Here is a 20644-nt window from a genome sequence, read left to right as displayed (position 1 = left end):
TCCCGGCCAATAGATTTTGTTGTCTTTCTAACAAATTTATGAATTTATATCCCAGTGAAATGTCATAAACATCTACTAGTGAAATTAAATCCCAGTGAAAATTAATTAATGCTTTTACAGTATATATATGATATATTATTCAGCATTGATAATGAGATAGATTTGCATAATTAAAGTTATTGAAGGAAGATTCGGTGTTCTCCCCAGAGTGGTGGCAATTCACATAACAATGTTTAATTTGCATATTCTTCTGTTTTACAACTGCATCCTTTTGTATTGTCATCTACATATGAATAGAATGCTCCAAACACAGCATGGTGGCCACCCCTAAAAACCACCTTGTGGAGAACAATGATGTTACGTCACGCTTCTAGCATTAGATGCACAGGGTGAACCACATGGTAATTTTGTTACATAATGTGATGTTAAGCAGAGTGTCAGGCTGGTAGGTGTTTTTTTTTACTTTAACAATTTTTTTTTTCAAATGAAAATTGTAAATATGAATCATCTTAGCCATGTACCAATGGGATTGATCAATAGATGCTATTGCAGCTGCCTGATATTGTCAGTTTGGACAAAGTTTCAGGTTTTACTAACATTTACTTTTTGCAACATTTCTTCATCATCTGTTTTCCTTCTTGGTTTTACGGAGTTGACCAACAGAACTGGCTTGGATTTTTATGTCTGAATTCAATAAACAGCTGTTGATTTCAATATCCTTGATATCCTATATCTAGAAATTTGTTTTCATGATTCCACATTCGTTTCAGTGGCCAAATTTTGTCCAGGCTATCCCTAACCAGCAACTTCATGAATATGCAAATATGCATCCAATGGCAATTGTAAACATTAAACAGTTTGATCAGGTGATCTGGAAGGCATATTTTATCAGCAATTTGGAAAATCAAATGTTATGAAAAATTTATTTTTGTTAGCAGTACCATACATTTTTACACTTACTGCTATCGCATTCCATCAGTCTTTTCTGGCCACCTACATGTATGGTGGGCATGCACTGCAGTTGGCATGACAGTTTTGTTGCTGTACAAAACTACCAGCGGTTCATATTCTGGCTGTCAGAAATTACATCCATTTGTTTGTTGATTTGCACACAGATATTGAAATAATGGGATTCTACATGTTTGAACTTTTCAAGTCCAGCTCTGAGTATTGTGAAATTGTTATCAGTGATACCGTCACAACCAATAGCTTATTGAATCAAGACTGCCAGGCAAACAGTTTCTTGAATGCAAAAAAGAGTCAAATACTGATATTCAGATGATTTGTTCTTACACCGACATTTCTGCACATGTAAAAACTATTTTCAGGTCCAGATTCGAAGGTTTGGTACATTCAAAGTGACTCAGAGTTTCAATGACTCGCCAATGTTTCAGCAATTTCCAAAGAGATGCGAGGTCAAACATCATGTTCATGATGGACTTCAGATGTGGAAAAAATATTTCAAAATTAACATGAAATGATTTTCTCCCTGTGGTAGCCACTGATCAGATTCCCATGAATTGTTAAAATTTATTTTGAGGATTTCCAGTGTTTTCAAATTCAATGACCTTCCTGGACTTTCTGCACCGTGGCCGCGACATACATCAATGAGGCCAAAGTCCATACGGAGTATGGCCTAATGCTAAAAGACGGCGACAAGATACTAGACAGAGCATATATCGGTGTTCAATTCCACTGCTACAACATACATGAATATCCTTTGACAAAGAAACCAGAAATGGACAGACACTATAAAAGTACAGGACAGATTGTGTGATGTTTACAAGATGTGTTTATTTTGGTAAATACAGCTTGGCTGATCATGAATAATAATTGTCAAAAATTTGAATACAAAGTACTAGTATTGCACTGAAGAACTCAATACATTGAATACATAGATACACTAGGAATGCTTTCTACTGCAAACAAAAGTGTGTTTTAATAACCGATACAATCTCTGACTAAACAAAGAAAAATTAAAACAGGATGCGTTTATGACATGAAAAATTTTATTGTATGTACACAGGGATGCATAAAGCTTGCTCTTCTCAAGATAAACTGAAGAATCTCTAATTCTTTCTCTCGGGTAGCTTAACAATAATGAGACTGTTCAATGAGCACCAATTAATATAACTTGATTGATTTTGTCTTTAAAGAAGACATTACACTTTGATAAACAGTACAGAAATTGACTAAAGTCTATTTGGGTCTTCCTTGATATATTTGCAGATAGCCTTGTAGTACTTAATTTCAACGCCATGCCATTTTGTGTATGTTAAAGGTTCAATTTGCTGAAATGCTGATCGAGCAGGGAAAGTCACTCATTTCAGCAATCCTGTTACGGTCCAAGGGTACAGAGAAAAGTGGGTCTGAAATATTCATTTGCAGCTTTCAACACAAAAAAACTTGCAAGTTGACTCATTCTTTGATAGCTGTTGCACATAAATATTACAAACAAATATTCACACAGGCAGTCACACGCAATTACACTCTACCACTTTAGGGCAGAATCTATGGTTAAAAGGTGGATTTTGAAGAGCTTACGCTGAGATGTCTAAGAGGATTTTGAAGAACTGAGCTGAGCTATCAGCATGAATTGTAAGGGAATACGCCTAGACATTTTCAGTGTACATGTATTTTGAAGGATTAAGCTGAGATATCAAAGAATTTATCCATCATCTGACTGACTTGCTCTTCACTGTACTTGATGTATTTCTCAGGGTTCTTAGTGAACTGCACACTAGCATACCTGCAAGGTGAACAGGACAGAGTATGCATTACACCTTTGCATATCCCTGTTTTCAATTGAATTTTAAATGCATTGAAATAATTTGATTTCTGTGCAATCTCTTTGGAAAATAATTTTACGTTAAAATTTCAAAATCATTAAAATCAATCAATCAATCCAGTTTCAATGACTTTGTTTGAATTTAAATATGCAAAGTTCAATGATCAACGGCATTGTGGAAACCCACATCAAGGATTTATAATTTTTAAATGGGTATGATCACTACCGGTATGGAACTACCATGCTATACATTCAGTGTATCAAATACAGTAACAGAACTTTTTGTCTCTCGGTAAATATCATCTGCTGTACATAACATGCTACCCACTGTATCTATAGCTAGAGATCCCAAAGAGTTATATGAAAATTACAAAACTATAGGCAAAAGTTTTCATTCTTGATAGAACTTGTCATTAAATGATGCACATACCGGAACATACAGAAATGTCTGCAAACATGTAGGTCAGCAGTCACCAATAATTGCAAATTTATACATGACCCAGTAAGTGAACAGACTGTATGAAGGGTGGTAATGTTTTAAGAACAAGGAGTCTGACTGTAACTTTTCCAGTTGTGGAACAAGCAAGGTCAAGTCCATGACCAGTAAACAATGTCGCTGCTTCACTGCCATAGTTTTTTTTATGGCAAAGTAGGAAATTAAACTACATTCAGTAAACTGAAGATGAAAAAAGTAAACTTACTTTTCTCTGAAGACTTTGTAGATGGGCAATACAAACTCTCTGTTGTCCTTGATTAAGCTGAGTCTCAGCTCAGAGTCTGGTATGGCATAGGCCTTCTGAATTTTATAGATTTCCTCAAATTCAGTATTGAAGCCCTACACACACAAAAAAAAGGTTAGAGAATGGATTTTATCTAAAGCTTCCTGGAAGTTACATGTTTTTCTTGATTTAACAACTTTGTAACATTGACCCAGGATTTGGTAAATACTGTAGTCCTTGCTGAATGGAGTCCCTGCATGTATTGATCCCTTGCCTTGAACTGTTACCGGTTTGGAACCCGCGAAAGAAAAACACTGATCAGTCTGCTGACCCACTTAGACAACTCAGCTTTACACTTCAGACATGAATATTTGTGATTGAATTTTATTTTATTTTATTTTGAGTCAGCAGGAACACTGTCACTTTCTTTTTCTGACAATCAAGTCCTATTTGAAACAAGTCATCGTTGATGACACAGTCCCCGCTTGTCCATTTTGTTATAATCTTTGGTGTCTAGGTAGCTGTGGAATGACATTGATGCAACGGGTGCATCAGGCCTGTGACTTGCATAATAAAGTAATCTGAGGAACGTTCAATAAAAGACTCATCTCTGCCGGTGTTGACCACTAAAGGAACTTTTGATTACATCACACATAACGATGCCCTCACTGCCTCTAGTGTCATGACAGCACATAATATACACATGGTTTGGTGGAATTTTCGAAATGGTATGGGATCGGGTATGTTGTTGTAATCAGCCATTTTGGATCATATAATGAAACAAATTAATGTGCACAAGAATGCAGCCATATCACGTTTAAACAAAATCAGTCCATTGAAGGACAGTGACCTATGTTTATAAAATGGAAATCAAATGGCTGTCTATTGACCATATGGATCGTAGCACAAAATTAGTAGACATGCATAAATATGCCATAGTACTTTATCTTTGTACCAAGTCTCAACAACATTGGATAAGGAATATTTGCATATGATTAAGCCTCAAAGACATGAAAAAATCCAAAAATGACAATCTGGCAGCCATATTGGAACATGTCACGAAGTAAATTGACATGTATACATGTATGTGTGCCATAGTGCTTGATCTTTGTGCCAAGTTTGGACAAAATGGGTTTAATGACCTTTGAATTATGCTTCAAAGACATGCAAAATTCCAACAAATGGCAGTTCTGCAGCCATATTGGATCCTATCGCAAGGTTAATTGATACATGCATATGTATGCCATAGTGCTTTGCCTTTGTGCCAAGTTTGAACAAAATCAGTTCAAGGATGTTTGAGTTATGGTTCAGAGACATGAGAAAATCGCAAAAAATGGACGCCTGTCGGCCATATTGGATCATATCATTAATAAAGTGGCGTTCATATGAAGGGCATAATGTTTTGCTTTTGTGCCAAATTTGAACAGAATCGGTTCAAGGATGTCTGAGTTATGGTCCAAAGACATGAAAAATCGCAACAAAATGGCTGCCTCACGCCCATATTGGATCGTATCCCAAAATAATTTTACATGCACATGAAGGCCATAGTGTTATGCCTTTGTGCCAAGTTTGAACAGAATCTGTTCAAGGATGTCTGAGTTATGATCCAAAAACATGAAAGATCCCAACAAAATGGCCGCCTCACGCCCATATTGGATCGTATCGCAATATAATTTGACAAGCATATGTAGGCCATAGTGTTACGCCTTTGTGCAAAGTTTAAACAGAATCGGTTCAAGGATATTTGAGTTATGGTTCAAAGACATGAAAAAATCGCAAACAAAATGGCCGCCTCGCGGCCATGTTGGATCGTATCGCAAAATAATTTGACATGCACATGTAGGCCATAGTGTTATGCCTTTGTGCCAAGGTTGAACAGAATATGTTCAAGGATGTCTGAGTTATGGTCCAAAGACATGAAAAATAGCAACAAAATGGCCGCCTCGCGCCCATATTGGATCGTATCGTGATATAATTTTACATGGATATAAAAGCCATAGTGTTATGCCTTTGTGCCAAGTTTGAACAGAATCTGTTCAAGGATGTTTGAGTTATGGTCCAAAGACATGAAAAATCGCAACAAAATGGCCGCCTCGCGGCCATATTGGATCGTATCACAAAATAAATCGACGTGCATCTGTAGGTCATAGTGCTATGCCTTTGTGCTGAGTTTGAACGAAATTGGTTCAGCAGTGTCTGAGAAACTGTTGATGACGGACGGACGGACGGACGGACGGACGGACGGGACCCAATCTATAAGTCCCCGCCGGACTTCGTCCGCGGGGACTAACAAATGACTCCTTGATGTTCTAACTTATGTCAATAGAGAAAAATGTTTTGTCCCTGGCGTAGATAAACTTGTTTACAGAACTAAGATCTGACGGATTCAAATATGCTTACCTTGAATTTATCTTTGATATTCTGTCTGTCCTTGTCTTTGAGTTTGGCATGGCTGCCTATGTCAGGTGTGCTGGCTCTCTGCGCTGATGTGGGTTTCTGGACTTCAAGTATGTGTGTAAGCACACGGCTCCAACTGTTGGAAAGACAGACATTTGTACTGAGTTAAACAGACTTCCTGATGTGAAAGAGATCAAAAGATACTATGGTTAGATTTTTTTTTGGCACGCAAGGTTATATTGATTCAATTGGAGGTAAACTTACCAGACCTTATCACAGTACTCGAGGTTAAATATCACTGTGCAGTACAGAATATCTCTGTGACATCCTTGCATTTTTACAAAACAACATTAATCAAGGCAATATGTTGTGAATGATTGTTCTGTACTAGGTAGGAATTCCACTGTCAAAGTTAACATAAAATACTGTTATTTTTTTTTTGTCATTTCGCTTTTGTCAAGACCTGAAGAACTTTTTCAGCTTCTGAAAGTTAAGAGTGACTTTTGTCTGCAGAAAGAAAACGTAGAAGTTGTAACCTTTTGGAGTAATTTTTCTTCTGTTCCAAGATCACCTCCTCATAGTGCTGCCCAACGCTGGGGTTTGCTTGCTCTATAAGTTTTATCATCCCTGATCTGTGGAGCAAAAATTTGTGAAAAAGGTTACAATCATGTTTGGAAAATGTTTACTTGACACCACACAATATTAGGTAGTTCATCGAATTTCTATCGTATTCAGGAAAGCACGTCAGGGTTCTTCATATGGGGATATTGGGGGCTGGGGGGTGGACCACCCCTCTGTCGTTGTAATAATCTATTCATATGTAAACATACCTTTGGAGGGACTTCAGAATGTAGTGGAAATTGTTCAGCAGGAAGATGGCACCTAAACTCTGATCAGCGTAGATTTTAGTTTTCTGGTTGAGGTTCAATCCTAGAGCACCTAAGACTTTAGCTGTCAATGAGAAGATTGAAATGAATCTTTGATCATTATTATCGTATATATCTTTAAAGTAGATGTACGTCAAATATATGTTAAATTCTTATTCCCTTGATGTTGATAAATCCACAAACAAATATTTCAATGCGCATATTGATAAAATTTATACTGAATATACGGCTTTTGGTATTTTATCAGCCAAACTTACAATTATCAATATATTTTTCTGGAATCATAGACTCTCGAGGGTCTATGCTGGAATAAAGGATTGGTAAGGCAAGCACTGCTTGATAATCCTTTTGTGTAAAAGTCAAGTATTTTGGAAACTGGTAAAGCAACAAGAAGCACTAACAAAATGAATAAGTCACGTGTCGGTGAATAACTTTCTATGACTGAACATTATGTACTTTACACGGAATGATCTGTAAATGGTTCCTTTGGAAGAATTACGTAGCTTTGAAACTGTCGTTGTTCTGTTTATTACTTATCCTTTATCTGGATGTTTTTCATTGTGTTTCAGTGAAGTGGTATAAATACGAAGCTGTAATTAACCAGGAGAACTGAATCTTGGATTTAAAGTTTCCCTTTTACAATCTGCAGTGCGAGAAATTCTTTGAAAATAACAAGGAGACACCGGATGTGGTAATTTTCAAAAAATTCCTGTGTGAGCAAAATACCAGCAGTACCTGGCCTGATAATTCAGTTCTCTATACCTGCATACCCTTATCTCTGATTTCAGCAAACAAAATTTGGAAACTATTTCCACCTGCCCAGTGGGTAAGAAACTGTCCAATTCTGTCTGGCCAAAGTTTGCCCACTCTGGACAGGCGATCATTTCCTACTTTGCCATCTAACATGAGCATGAATTTGAATATGTCAACGAATGTATGAACTAAAACAGAGACAAAACATACCATTGTAAATGGACACTCTTTTCCTTTTGGCTTCATTGGTAACTTTGGCTGATTCTGTGAAGAAACCCATTCCCAAAATTTTAGCTGAATTCAGCTGTTGCTAGACATGCAAGAAGAGTGATCAAATGCTGTATCTATAACTTGTGATTCTCAGTGACTGTGATGTTGGTGACCACACAATGGCGTTTTACAAGACATCAAAAAGCTGTAAAAAGATACTCCTTTGTGGACAGACCTGACATATTACAGGCTCACCACAGAACAGACAATTGTCAGTGTCATTTTGACAAAAATTAATAAGTAAAACAACATCTCATCATTTCTCTTGCCTGCTTTAGAAAGTATTGAATTTTGACTAACAGATGACAATAAAGCAAAAGATCTGAGAGGACTATCTGACTACAGGCTACATACCCTTGGTACCACCCATACCAGATGCAAGCATGGCACCAGCAGTCTCGACGTACTCCAATAGATTTTCAAGAAAGATGATGGCCTGAAAAACAAAGTGATAAAAACTTCTGGTAAAACCTCAACACTGAATTCAGTCCAACTTCATATTATAAAAAGTTTTGATCTGCATACTGTTACATTAATGTGCATTGTAGCTCTAAACATTGAAGAGAAACCCAAAATTAGAGCTTGTTATCCTCGTCACTGATGGGTTACAGTGCCTGCTTTAACTACACATATGGCTTCAAATTTAATAGCCACTTCACTGTGTTGTAAAGCTGAAGTCAACCTCAAGCACAACCTAACCCAGCATTACAGTTCTCTGTGTAAAACTTAAAAGTCCATACACATCTCTGGAAATTAATAGGTTAAAGCAACTAAACAGAATTACATTGAGTGACATTTTGCTTGATGTACTTACGTTACTTGTCAATTCATGGACTGTGCCATCTTTGGGCATGTTAGACTGCTTATCTGGGTCACTCTGGAAAAACAAAAAAGTGACAAAGAAACAACACTTATTATTAACGAGTTGATACAGTACTAAAATTTCAAATGTGAATGCATACAGTTTTAACCATTTTATTGTCAGCTCCATTCTCAAATGGCCATAAAGTCAAAAAAAACCTATCTTTTATGGCCAAGACACATCTACTGTCATAATATCTACTTATACACAGTTAAAATCTCCCATACATCACAGGATAAACTGACATACAGATGAGCACACAAACATGCACAATGCCATACCTTGATTATCTCAAAGAACTCTTCCAGTCCCTTGGCTCCTACGATTTCCATACTGGTACATAATTGTGGCAGTTTGCCTCTCGTTTTGGGTGCAGTGGCCTGGAAGAAATATTGACATTGAGTACTTGACCTTCTAGATGCAAATTACCTTGCCACCATTTGACGAGATGACATAGATGCATGTATGCCATACACTTGTACAAACACTGTAGCATATGCACAAAGACACACACACACACTTAATCAAAGTCAAGTATTACTCTCAACAAATCAAATGTATTTCAACTTCTTCCGGTAATAATCTACCGGTATTTGATTACTTATCAAAAACATCTTGTACAGGCTCTGGTAGCACTCTCACAGGTTCACAACCCACTGTATCTGTGTCTCTGTCAAATTTTTTTTCTGATTTTGTCTATTTTTGTCAATTTCCAAATATCTTTTTTCCTCTACTTCCTTTCCCGGTCAAGTATTTTTGTATTTTCTCTATTTCCTTTCCTTTTTCAGAATCAAAAGTTTGTGCAGTGTAATGTGTCTTCCACGTTAGACTGGTTTGATTCAATAATCAAACATTTCTCTTTCTACCAGGGAAGCAGGGGAGAAATACTGTGAAAATTACTGGAGGAAAATGTCATGAAAATGGAGATGCTGCATATTTCAATCATATCACTTTTACATTTAGCAGGAATAGCAGACGCCGTACATGACAATGCTAATGCTCTAGGTTCAATTTACCTGCAATGTATCGTCAAATTCTGGTTTGATTGACTGGAGATGTTTCAATATCGGCAGTAACGGCAACACTGCGGTGTAATCATGCTTCATTATACTCTTCTTCACAGACTGTACAATACCCTGTAATGAAATTCAGAATAATAAATTAGATCAATTTCTACATCCCCTCAAAAAACAACAACTCAAACAATGCACTTATTTTGACATGATATTGCAGTTATTTTCTTTTGGACTGAATTTGATTACAGTTTTAATTGTAAAATACAGTTTGACATTGTGACTTGTCACATTATGAGTATATTTTTTCAGTAAACATACCCTACCAAAGTATTGTAAAGAGATAGAATGTATGTTGAAAACAAATATACAAGAAATGTACCCTTCAATTTTACAGGCTGAAAAGTCAACTCACAGGCACTGTGTACAGGTTTATAAATTTGACTTTTAGAGAGCACATCTGAAAGACTTGATAATAACAGTGATGTCATTTCTATTTTCTTGCAATGTCACCAAGGATCTTAAACTGATGGTGCTAGGGAAGTGACTTGTGAGAAGTGACATTGTTTATACCTGTATTTATGTCAGTGACCTCTCTAACAAATATTGAGGAACGCTTTAGGAATTGTGGAAATTTCTTGCATCAGCCCTGTAACTTAACACATGATCAGCAAATTTGCTTGCGTCACATGCACCTTTTTTGCCTCTTAGGCTGTCATATTGGCTTAGAGGCCACATCTGTATTCAGATCCGCCCTAGCCACTAGATATTCACAAAGTATGGCTTCTAGGATTTCCTGTACTTCCCACACTGCCATGTCTTACCTCCCCATCTTGAATGACGCTATCAAATCCTGGCTGGATGAGGACATCAAATATCTTTCTTTGGTGTTGGTCTGGAATTATCCCTGTCATCAACTGTGCTTCACTCTGAAAACACCATGCAGAAAAGCAAGTGTCAGTCAATTTTACCTGGCCAAAAAAGTGGCAATTAAATCCAATTTACGGCAATCTCTGGTGTGTTTCATGGCAAAGTAAACTAAAACAATGATACATATGCAGATTTTACTTTCAGTTTGAGACTAAAAGAGGATGGACAGGCCAAGTTTACCAGCTGCTGGACAGTGGTGTCAGAACTACAAGTGTGAAGTGCTATTGGTGGAAAGAAATGACAACAAACAAATGGATGGAGAGACAGTACCATTATAGCAAAAGCAAAAGGTAATAGCGAAATGTACACAATGTATAATATGTTTCTGTCCCTATATCCAAGTATGAATTGTCAAACACCTGAAAGTAAACGAAGATCCAACAAAACAACAGACATAAGAGGAAGATAACCAATGATAAACTCTGGTTGTAAAAGAAAAACTTTGGAAAGCAAAAAGATTCTTAATAATAATCTGGTGATTACAATCAGGAAAATAATAATCTGGTGTTTGGTTTCTGACCTGCATGAGTTTGAGCAGTGCACTGACGCATGTAATGAATGCGTCGTATTCCACTTCTATGACCTCTTCATATTTGGTGTCTGGTGTCATCGGAGACGGACGACGGTATCCTGACGAAAATGAAAACTCGGTAACTGATGTGGTGAATTTTGAACAAGTTGTAACAGACGAGGCATTAGAGTACCAGTATATGAGCTCATGGATGAGACAAATTTTGAAAAGATTGACAGACAAAATGTTGTGCATACTGATCAACTGATTCAAAACCAGGGCTACAACTGACTGATATTAAGACAGAATACCTTTTTTATGCTAACACACTGCTGCTTTTATGAATAGTAATTTTCTTTATTTTAGGAGGTCAGGAACTGTGTTTTATGATTTTATTCTGTCATGTGAGATGCTATTCATAGCATGGAGTAACTTACCAGCGTCTAGTTTTTGGAGAGTGCCAGTTTTCTTCTGAAACCTGCAAGTTTGTCAAAAATACAAAACCGTAAAGGTTATAACAGTGTAACCAAAGCTGAGTGATATTAAGCATGTCACAGTACACCTGGCAGAATAACTTCAATTTTCTTTTGAGCCTCTTGCCTCAACGTGTGCATTTACCGAGCTTGGTTGGGTAGGTAATTTTCACAGATTATTTTCAGTCACTGCCCTATTCAGTTCACACCTTTTCTGTCATCCTTCAAAACAAAACACCTCTCTTGGAAATTACATTTTTCTAGTGAGGCACACTGAAAGTCTTTTGTTCACAGTCTGTCAATATGTAACAGTGCATTTTTCTTTCACTCTATTCTTTAAAATCTTGATTTTTTTTTTATTAGCCATCACAATTTCAATATTTCAATTATCTTATGTATATAAATTTATATAATTTGTTTTTTTCACTGACTGACATTTTTTCAACGGAAAAACAAAGAGCATATTTTTCATATTTATGTAATGTGCTATACAGGAAATAAGCATTATTATTATTGACACTCTGGCTCAAGACTTTCACCCAAGAGAACTTCATCTAAACGGTGTATTTATACTGACATTACCAGCAAATTTTTTTCATCAACATGTCTGAGATGAATATAGGCATTGTCATTTGATGTTATCTAACCAGGTTACCTTCTCTAAAGAGGCTATAGATCTATCTTCTCAATTTTTTTGTTAGTTAGTCAAGAAGGAAACTGTCTAGTCATCAAAATTATTTTTTATTACTAGTGTTTTTACTTTTGTCGCTGTCCTCAGATCAACTCACTACAACTTTTTACAATCAATATTCACAGATGTGCCCCTATTGACCTCATTAAGGAATACTTTGGGTGACATCATGATGAAACACACTTACTGAGCTCTTTTCAATGCAGTTCGTTTTGGTGTGTCCTTCACACCGAGCTTGAGTTTACCACTGCCCTGCAAATTGGAAAACGCAAGAGCACCGTTTTTAAACTTGCAATGATGCAGTCCGCAAGTCAACATTTCAGTGCTATCCAAACAGCTTCGATAAGCACAACCCTCCTCTGTACTTCAAGGATATCACTACAAAGTTTGCTGTGCTATGCTATACTGACTTTATCTGCAGTGTAGAATTCAATAAGAGTTTGATTGCATTGTGTAGTTATGTGTAAGTGACTATTTTTCTGAGCTCAGTCTCAGTTAATATGAACATTCATAATGACAACAAGTGCCTGGTATAACGTCCAAAAAGTACAAAGATACTGGTATCACACTCTTACAAAGATCAATTTTGGAATGAAACAGATTTTAAGATTTGTGTCAAGTCTACGATGCATTCAAAGGAGCCCATACAAGCACATCATAGGGTCTTGGGAAAAACTTCAAAGTACATTGAGATTCAAGTATATCAATAATTGTTCAAGCACCTGTGAAAAAATCCATTTAGTAGTTGTCAGTCCTATTATATGTATCAAGTTGCTTGGCTTTTCTTGGCAGCAGTTACTGATGTGCCATCGTATTCACCTCACAATCTATGCAGCAGCCAACCACTAATGTTACAGTCTGCTGAAGTTTATTCCTTTAATTTACTCTGTTTTGATATTTTATATGCCCACAGCTTTGGAAAAGTCTAAGTATCTAGACATGAGAAACTTATCTGACCATCCTACATAGAGTTTTATTATACACCTTCATTAGCATTCTCTTATCTACGAAAAACCAGAACAGGCTATGTATTCACTGGTCTGGACCAAGTATTTTGTGGCTGAAAAGCCTACACAACATATGTGTGACAACAGTATGTGTGAAGCAAACTTTTTGTCAGGTAAGCATGAGATACGTCTACCTCTTCATATGCCAACAAGTTCAGAGGATATCTATGCAGCCAGCACTATATTGAAGATACAAAAAATACTGAATGACAGGTTTGTGACTTACGGGTGCAGGTGAGTACGGTGCACCTGTAGAGCCTGATGACTTCTTGTGAAGGTGGTCCTTGAGTCCTTCTAAGGATCTGAGGAGAACATTGGATCTGATCTGGTGGTAGACGTTCATGAAATCCAAGCTGCCTCGGCCCAGTAACCACTTGGCGATCTCTGCCAGCTCTTCCATTGTCCTCTCTGAGAAAAACCAATGCATGTGGGGGAATGATTTCACATTGTGAGGCCAATACATCAGACATCTAAACTATTCAGCTTTGCTGTCATTGGCAATGTGACTAAATAATATAAATATACAATTCATACAGAGTACATGACTAGCATAATAAGGAAACTTAATTTTTTGGGTTTTGGATCTCTAATTAAAATATGAATAACTTCATTGTCAACAAAATGGAAAATCATCTTTCTATCAGTCGCAGTGATGTGTGGTATGGACGTCTTTTACCTGATGGCAAATCAAAATTCTGGCATTTATTTTCATTCTTTGTGGACAATGAGTCACATGAGCATATAATGCAACGAGTGATTGAAAATCACACAAAGAGGTTTATTCGTGTCATCATAAAACAGGTTAACCACTTCCTTACATGATTGTCAACTTTGAAAATACATGTACTAGTGTGTAAAAGTACAACCGATATCAAAATTTGTGGTGTTCGGAACAGAAATATCGTTTAATGGTGATGAACATTGTGATTTCTAAATAAGTCATGACATCACTGCCCTTAGAAATCTATGTCCCTGAGTAATCATTTGCAAATAAAACTCAATAACAACAACAAGGTTACGATGGTCAGTTTAAATCTCATTCACAGAAGTCAAGTTTACACATCAAATCAATGCATACATGTTAAACAGTGCATCACCGTGTGCAGACGACAAGCTCCCACCGACAGAAATAATCATTACAAAAAAAACAAACTAAAATATATGCAATAAATTACACAGGGAAGAAGAGTTAGTGCATTTCTCAGTGCAAAATCCAGAAAAGTTTTAATATCGTTGGAAAACCAGTAAAATGCACAGACAACTAACCTGGCAGTTGCTCTAGAGGTATGTCTTCCCCTGCTAATTCTAGAGAAAGAAAGCAATCCTGTTTTTACACAAAATAAAAATCATGCCATCCAAAGAAACACCAGTCACCAAAAACATAAACATGAGAAGATGTGCATTATAGAGATGGTGAATAGTTTGATCCGCATTCATAAGTGAGTGACACCCCCAGTGAAAATATTCCCTCCTATCAGTTCATGATTCCTTTCACAAACAGCTGTACAATATGAGGTTATCATGAAAATACCATGAAGGATGCATGAGGACATTGGCATAGCATATCATCCGATGCAAAGCGGAGGGTGATGCGAAGCGTCAATGTCCGAGTGCATCCTTTTGTGATAACCTTATTATTATATATCTTTCTTTCATGACTGGGGCATCAAATTGTCTGAGTATTGACAGTTTTGGTCCAATGTCATAATTTTTTTTTCAGATTTATAGTGCAAGTGTGGAACGCTATCTTGGAAGCGCTTCTGGATAGCCTATGAACTACAGAGCATATGACAGCTTCTGGCACTTGTCAAATGGGTCCCTTGAAACTGTTGAACAGTTTCAATAGCATAAATACAGCCACACGGGTACTGTATGGAAGGGGTTCCATGTCACTTTTTTAGCACACGCAAAATTCTATTGTTCTCGATGATAGCTGTTTAGTAATGTAGAATATTGACCTGCATGTGAATGCTTGTTGATAAACAATCAAATTTATAGCCTTTTTGTTGTTCAAAAATGATCAATTTGCTGCCTTTTTGTTGTTCATAAATGATCGATTTGCTGCCAAATACTTGCTTCAATGAAATCTTGATGTATATTATCCACTACTGTACTTTGCAGATATCTTTCAAATCAATCTGTTCTGAAAAATATTGGTACAGTAGCTATCAGCCAATTTTTACCCATGATAGATGTCAATAATTCGAGTTTTCATTTCGCTTTTGACTGTTATGTATTGAGGACAATATAGATTTTGCATTACTTTACTGATAATAAATGAATAGATGAAATAAGTAAAACATAAACATGCTTTGGACGATGCAACACCTGTTAAATCAAGAATCAAGTTTGGACTCCAAATCAACAAATTACAGCTTGAGAGAAAATTTCATTCATTGATTTACCGGTACTTCATTTGCACATAATGAACAGAACATTATATAATTTATTGATAATGGCATGGCAGGGGACAATTTGACATCTGTGTAGAGCAATAGGGCACACATTTGCCAGCAATCGTCCCATAGAGAGTCGGAAACATTCTCCCTTTGAAGACTGAAAACCTTCCTTCCTCATAGTTTTTAACATTTTGATCTTTCATGCTATTTATTTTTTGATTTTGTATTTAATATTCATAATATTCATTCAGCTTTTGAAGTGCTTAACTCCTTTTTTTTGCACAAATAGTTGATCAACAAAAAGCTGAGAACAGATAGTTTACTGGGCATGGTAATTTTGCCCATGGTCAGCCATATTGAAGTCATCAAAAGCAGACTTTGTTTACTACCAGTAGTCATACACTAAAATACAAACACCACTAACATATTATTATTCTGTCTCCTGATATGACCCTTACCTTCATCAGTTCCAATCATATCTAGGATCATCACAGGGGGAACTGGTTTGCTGTGTCTGGTCAGCAATGTACGGAATTCCCTCTCTAACCCTTCCTTACCACTCTCAAACAGGGATTTCTGTCACATAACAAGAAAATACAAAAGCAAATCACAGCAATTTCAGACAGGCTTTTTTTTTTGACAATCCATAAAACAGCAAGTGTTGCAAAGTACAATACATACTGTCATACACAAATTTTGTCCCATAGATATCACATTTACATCAACACTTATACACAGATCTAAGAAATGGTAAGGAATTCAGAACATTTATTGTGAAAGTGGATCATTTTGTGATCCTAATGGCAGGAAATGTATCATAATCTTCATCCTGTTCACAACAAACACCACAATCAGCACCCATAATGTGTCTTTACATATCTGCACAGAAACTCTGAAAACTGTTGGAGTCCCTCAAAACAAATTTTGAGCTATATCACTCCACAGTTGGGTACACAGATAAAACAAGTCAAACTCACTACATTGTAGCTGCCAGCATAATTATTTTTGATGGTTGACCTTTAAACTTTTCAGACAAACTTACGGCTGTATGTAATTCTGGGCTTCCTGGATTATTTTCGGTGAAAAACTCCACTGCATTCTCAATTTTACCCATGCAAGCCAGGTACTTCTCTATGTTTCCACTTGGCCTGTTAAAAACAGATACAGGCTTTTAGAGTGGGGGAATGTGAGGAAGCAACTACATACACACATACCGGTATTTCAAACAGGATGCTCAAATGCTGGATATCTAAATTTTCTTGACTTTAAAAGTTGACACTGAAAGGAAATTTCCAGATGATATACATATTATATAAAACAACAGTGTTTGGTATCACGTTTTCATAAAATTTTATATGAAATTGATGCAAGTAGTCTGACTTTTCTGAAACTACATATGTATCAAAAACCCATTCCCTGTGTTCACTTCTTGTGACAAATTTCGCGATCATGCCATTTCTTAAGCAGGAGGCATCAAAAGCTTGATTTTTTTCTTCTATCTCAACAAAGATACTCACCCTTCTCGAATGGTTCCTTCCACTTCTTTAGCAACTTCATAGTAACTAATCACATGATCAAATGCTCCTAGTGTTTTCTCAATATCTGGCAAATTCATTGTCAAGGTCAGTTGAGTAAACATATTCTGATATTTTTAATGCAGGGTTCAATATGTCCTTAACCACAGACTTGCAGCAAATTTAACAATATTCAAAACCTTAATGTAAACTTTTTTTTAGATTTCCATTGTAGAAATGAGTCATCTTTCTTCAAAGAAGACAAGTGAATGATACATGACACAGAATGACACACTGATGAGATGTATTTGGAAAATGGCATCAAAACTTGTGCTAAAAACCTGTGGACACACTGTGTACAAAAGGGAAGAACTCCTTTGCCAGACCACTCTGCCAGGTCTGGAGACAATAGACATCATAATACGCTCACATGGTTAGCCTGTCATAATTATGGACCATTCCATTCGGCCAGCGATGACAATGAAAAGGATACTTTCTTGGAGTTGTTGCAAGCTGATAGTCTCTTTGTGTACTGGTACTATTGTAGCTTCTAATTTGTGAAGGCGATTTTCAAATGAACTCAATATGGACACCTGAACAGAAAATAATGGAAGTATGTTTCAAAACATACCTGTTGTTTAACACTGCATGTCTGTATACTCTTAGTTACACATATATGCAAAGAATATATATATATATATATATATATATATATATATGTGTGTGTGTGTGTGTGTGTGTGTGTGTGTGTGTTTAAAAAAATTGGAAATAAATAATTCAGCTAGCAAACCACAGATATTCTTGAAAACTACACTGAAGCAGGATTTAAAATCATATGTGAAGCATAGACTCTCCAGAAAGTGGTTGGTGAGATTTTTGACTTACCATATTATTTGTAAGTTGATCACTTTTATTCAAACTCTCCTTCAGAAGGCTCAAGTTAGTGGATTCCTGTTGAAACATGAATTACACTGATCATTAGAGTGAAAGGTTTCATCATGAGCAGGCACTCTGGCACTTCTGACACAAAGATACCACAAATTTAGGGTCGTCAGGGTTGCAAGAGATCCTGGAAAAGGGCTAAATCTTTCAGTCTTATTCAATTTATTCAAAGAGGTATCCCTCACTGCCTCAGTAATGATAGTGAGGATTTGCAATATCTAATCTGGGTGTTTTTCTTGAGCTTCACGTGCAACTTATTTTGATATTGAACTTAATTATGAAATATCTGAATGATATTTCATATGTGTGATCATGGGGATAGCAGTTACTACTTCAATGACACAACTGTACAATAAATCGATAAATTTTAATGTTGGTAAAACATCTCAAACTCCGGATATATGTTGAGTCTTGTTGCATGATACCAATCTATCCACAACAGTAACAGCACATATTTGCCTGCATCAAAATACAGAAGCCCTTTCTATGGAAGACCGGTCACGACATGCGACATGCGAGTTTTTTTTTAACTGCGACCTGGGAGTTCTTAAACTGCGACATGCGAGTTGCATACATGTCATTTCGTTCTCCTCCTAACGATGGATTACAGAGGTAGAGACGAGCTTATTTCTGCATACTTCTACAATGAATACACCGTGGGAGAGATAGCGGCCACGTTAGGACTCGGACATGTATGGAAGACCGGTCACGACCTGCGACATACGACCTGCGTCTTTAAACTGTGATCTGCGACCTAACCCTAACCCTAACCCTAACCCCTAACGCTAACTAACCCTAAGTTATGCCGTTACAATTTTTCCCTCCCTTGGCCTAACCTCCAGGGTTGAAAGCGAAGTAAGGCTTTTTACGAGAGAAAACCTAACCCCTAACCCCTAACCCTAACCCTAACCGCAGATCGCAGTTTTAAAAACTCGCATGTCGCATGTCGTGACCGGTCTTCCATACCTTTCCATTAAACAGCGCCGTTAAACTTCCGGTGGCTATGGTGATCCCCAGAATGGGCCCCTCCCACTTTCACAAGCGTACAAGTCCCACTCCAACGACATCACTTTGCCCACATCACTTTTTGATACAATTTTGCAAATTCAATTTTCATATGTAGAAAGCAGAAAAGCTGATATTGTGCTCATATGAAATTTAAGATATGGTAAAACGAGTCAATCCAATGGCGACACTGCGCATGCATGCTTTTAAATATTGACGTTGATTCCTGTTTGTTGAACTGCACACTTTTTGATCGGTCCTACTAAAAACTGCCCGGCAATGCCCGGCACTGCTCGGCGACAAACAGGGCACTGCCCGGCACGAAATAAGCGCGTCAGCTATCACAAGAAGTCGATATCTACATACCACAGACCACTAACTCTTATTAAAATCCTAAAAAACCATAGTTCAAGCCTCGAAAACGTTGATTTACTGGTTTATAGTTACGGCGTTCGTAACCCTACGCTGGGCCTGCCCTACGCAATCTTGTTTACAGAACCAACTATTTACTGAGAGAAGGGGTAGTAGCCTATCGAAATTTAAACGAAACTTCGCCTTGTACTTTGAAGTCTTGCTGGATGGGGTGTCCGAAAGCAAGTGCTTGCATATTGCATTTGACAGTTCGAGATTCCCGGGTTTTTTTTCCACTTTTAATGTTATCCATGTACAATTCATTATTTTGAGGGCTAGCTGGCCCAGCGTAAGGTTACAAACGCCGTAACTAAAGACCAGTAAATCGACGTTTTTGAGGCTTGAACTATGGTTTTTTAGGTTTTTATAAGAGTAAGTGGTCTGTGGTATGTAGATATAAACTTCTTGTGATAACTGACGCGCTTATTTCGTGCCGGGCAGTGCCCTGTTTGTCGCCGGGCAGTGCCGGGCAGTGCCGGGCATTGCCGGGCAGTTTTTAGTAGGACCCCTTTTGGGTCTGGATGTTGTCAACAAACTTACCTGACGAAGTTTTTCGTCTATTTCACGTCTACTGATGACTCTACCGTCCATGATGTATCATTAGTAACATACACAAACTGTGGCCACTGCGTTAACTCAAGGGAAACTTTGTGAAGGAACACCCTACAATGAAAGTTCCCGATTCACTCATCAGCTTGATCAAGGAACAACACAGCGGCCATCTTGTCTTTCAGTGCTGTGTTTGGTTGTTTCCTTTGAGTACTCCAGTGCGGAGAGGTTTGGTTTCAGTTAGCTAGGTGTCTCGAAATATGAAATGAAGTGACACAAGTGCGGTAGGAAGATTGAGAAAACAAAGTTGTCCTTTTGGCTGCGATTACTCCTTGAAACGCTTGCTTATGATATCACCGTTGGCACAAATGAAGATTAGATATCGCCCTCAACACAACCTGCTAGAATATCCCTTTGTTTTTTATTCGGGCTGACACACGGGACAGCCTCATCACACTGGTGATTGGTTTCTCATCATTGGAAGTATTCCCTTGATAAATCAGTCATGATGTATGCTTTACAA

At 37.2% G+C, this 20644-nt stretch overlaps 1 protein-coding gene across 2 annotated transcripts; it reads right to left on the bottom strand.

Moving 5' to 3' along the window:
- Positions 1-1769: 1769 nt before the first annotated feature.
- On the bottom strand, positions 1770-20513 carry LOC139151401 (exocyst complex component 7-like). Of its 2 annotated transcripts, XM_070724180.1 has the most exons (22): positions 20113-20513; positions 18100-18165; positions 17708-17807; positions 17218-17302; positions 16743-16848; positions 16159-16276; positions 14568-14606; positions 13528-13709; positions 12482-12546; positions 11568-11608; positions 11140-11249; positions 10514-10618; positions 9693-9812; positions 8958-9056; positions 8629-8691; positions 8169-8250; positions 7755-7808; positions 6735-6855; positions 6441-6536; positions 5908-6040; positions 3490-3623; positions 1770-2749 (listed from the first exon to the last, which is right to left on the bottom strand). In XM_070724180.1, exons 1-22 carry the CDS (start codon positions 20161-20163, stop codon positions 2647-2649), a joined length of 2073 nt encoding a protein of 690 aa, XP_070580281.1. In that variant the 5' UTR covers positions 20164-20513; the 3' UTR covers positions 1770-2646. The 2 variants fall into 2 exon arrangements, with proteins under 2 accessions (XP_070580281.1, XP_070580282.1); XM_070724181.1 differs by lacking the exon at positions 14568-14606 and having other exon boundaries at positions 20113-20511.
- Positions 20514-20644: the final 131 nt, after the last annotated feature.

This window comes from Ptychodera flava, chromosome 15 (genome assembly GCF_041260155.1).
Source record: "Ptychodera flava strain L36383 chromosome 15, AS_Pfla_20210202, whole genome shotgun sequence".
Classification (NCBI taxonomy): domain Eukaryota; kingdom Metazoa; phylum Hemichordata; class Enteropneusta; family Ptychoderidae; genus Ptychodera; species Ptychodera flava.
Note: the sequence above shows the minus strand (reverse complement) of the source record. Positions and strands in the feature narration are given on the sequence as shown.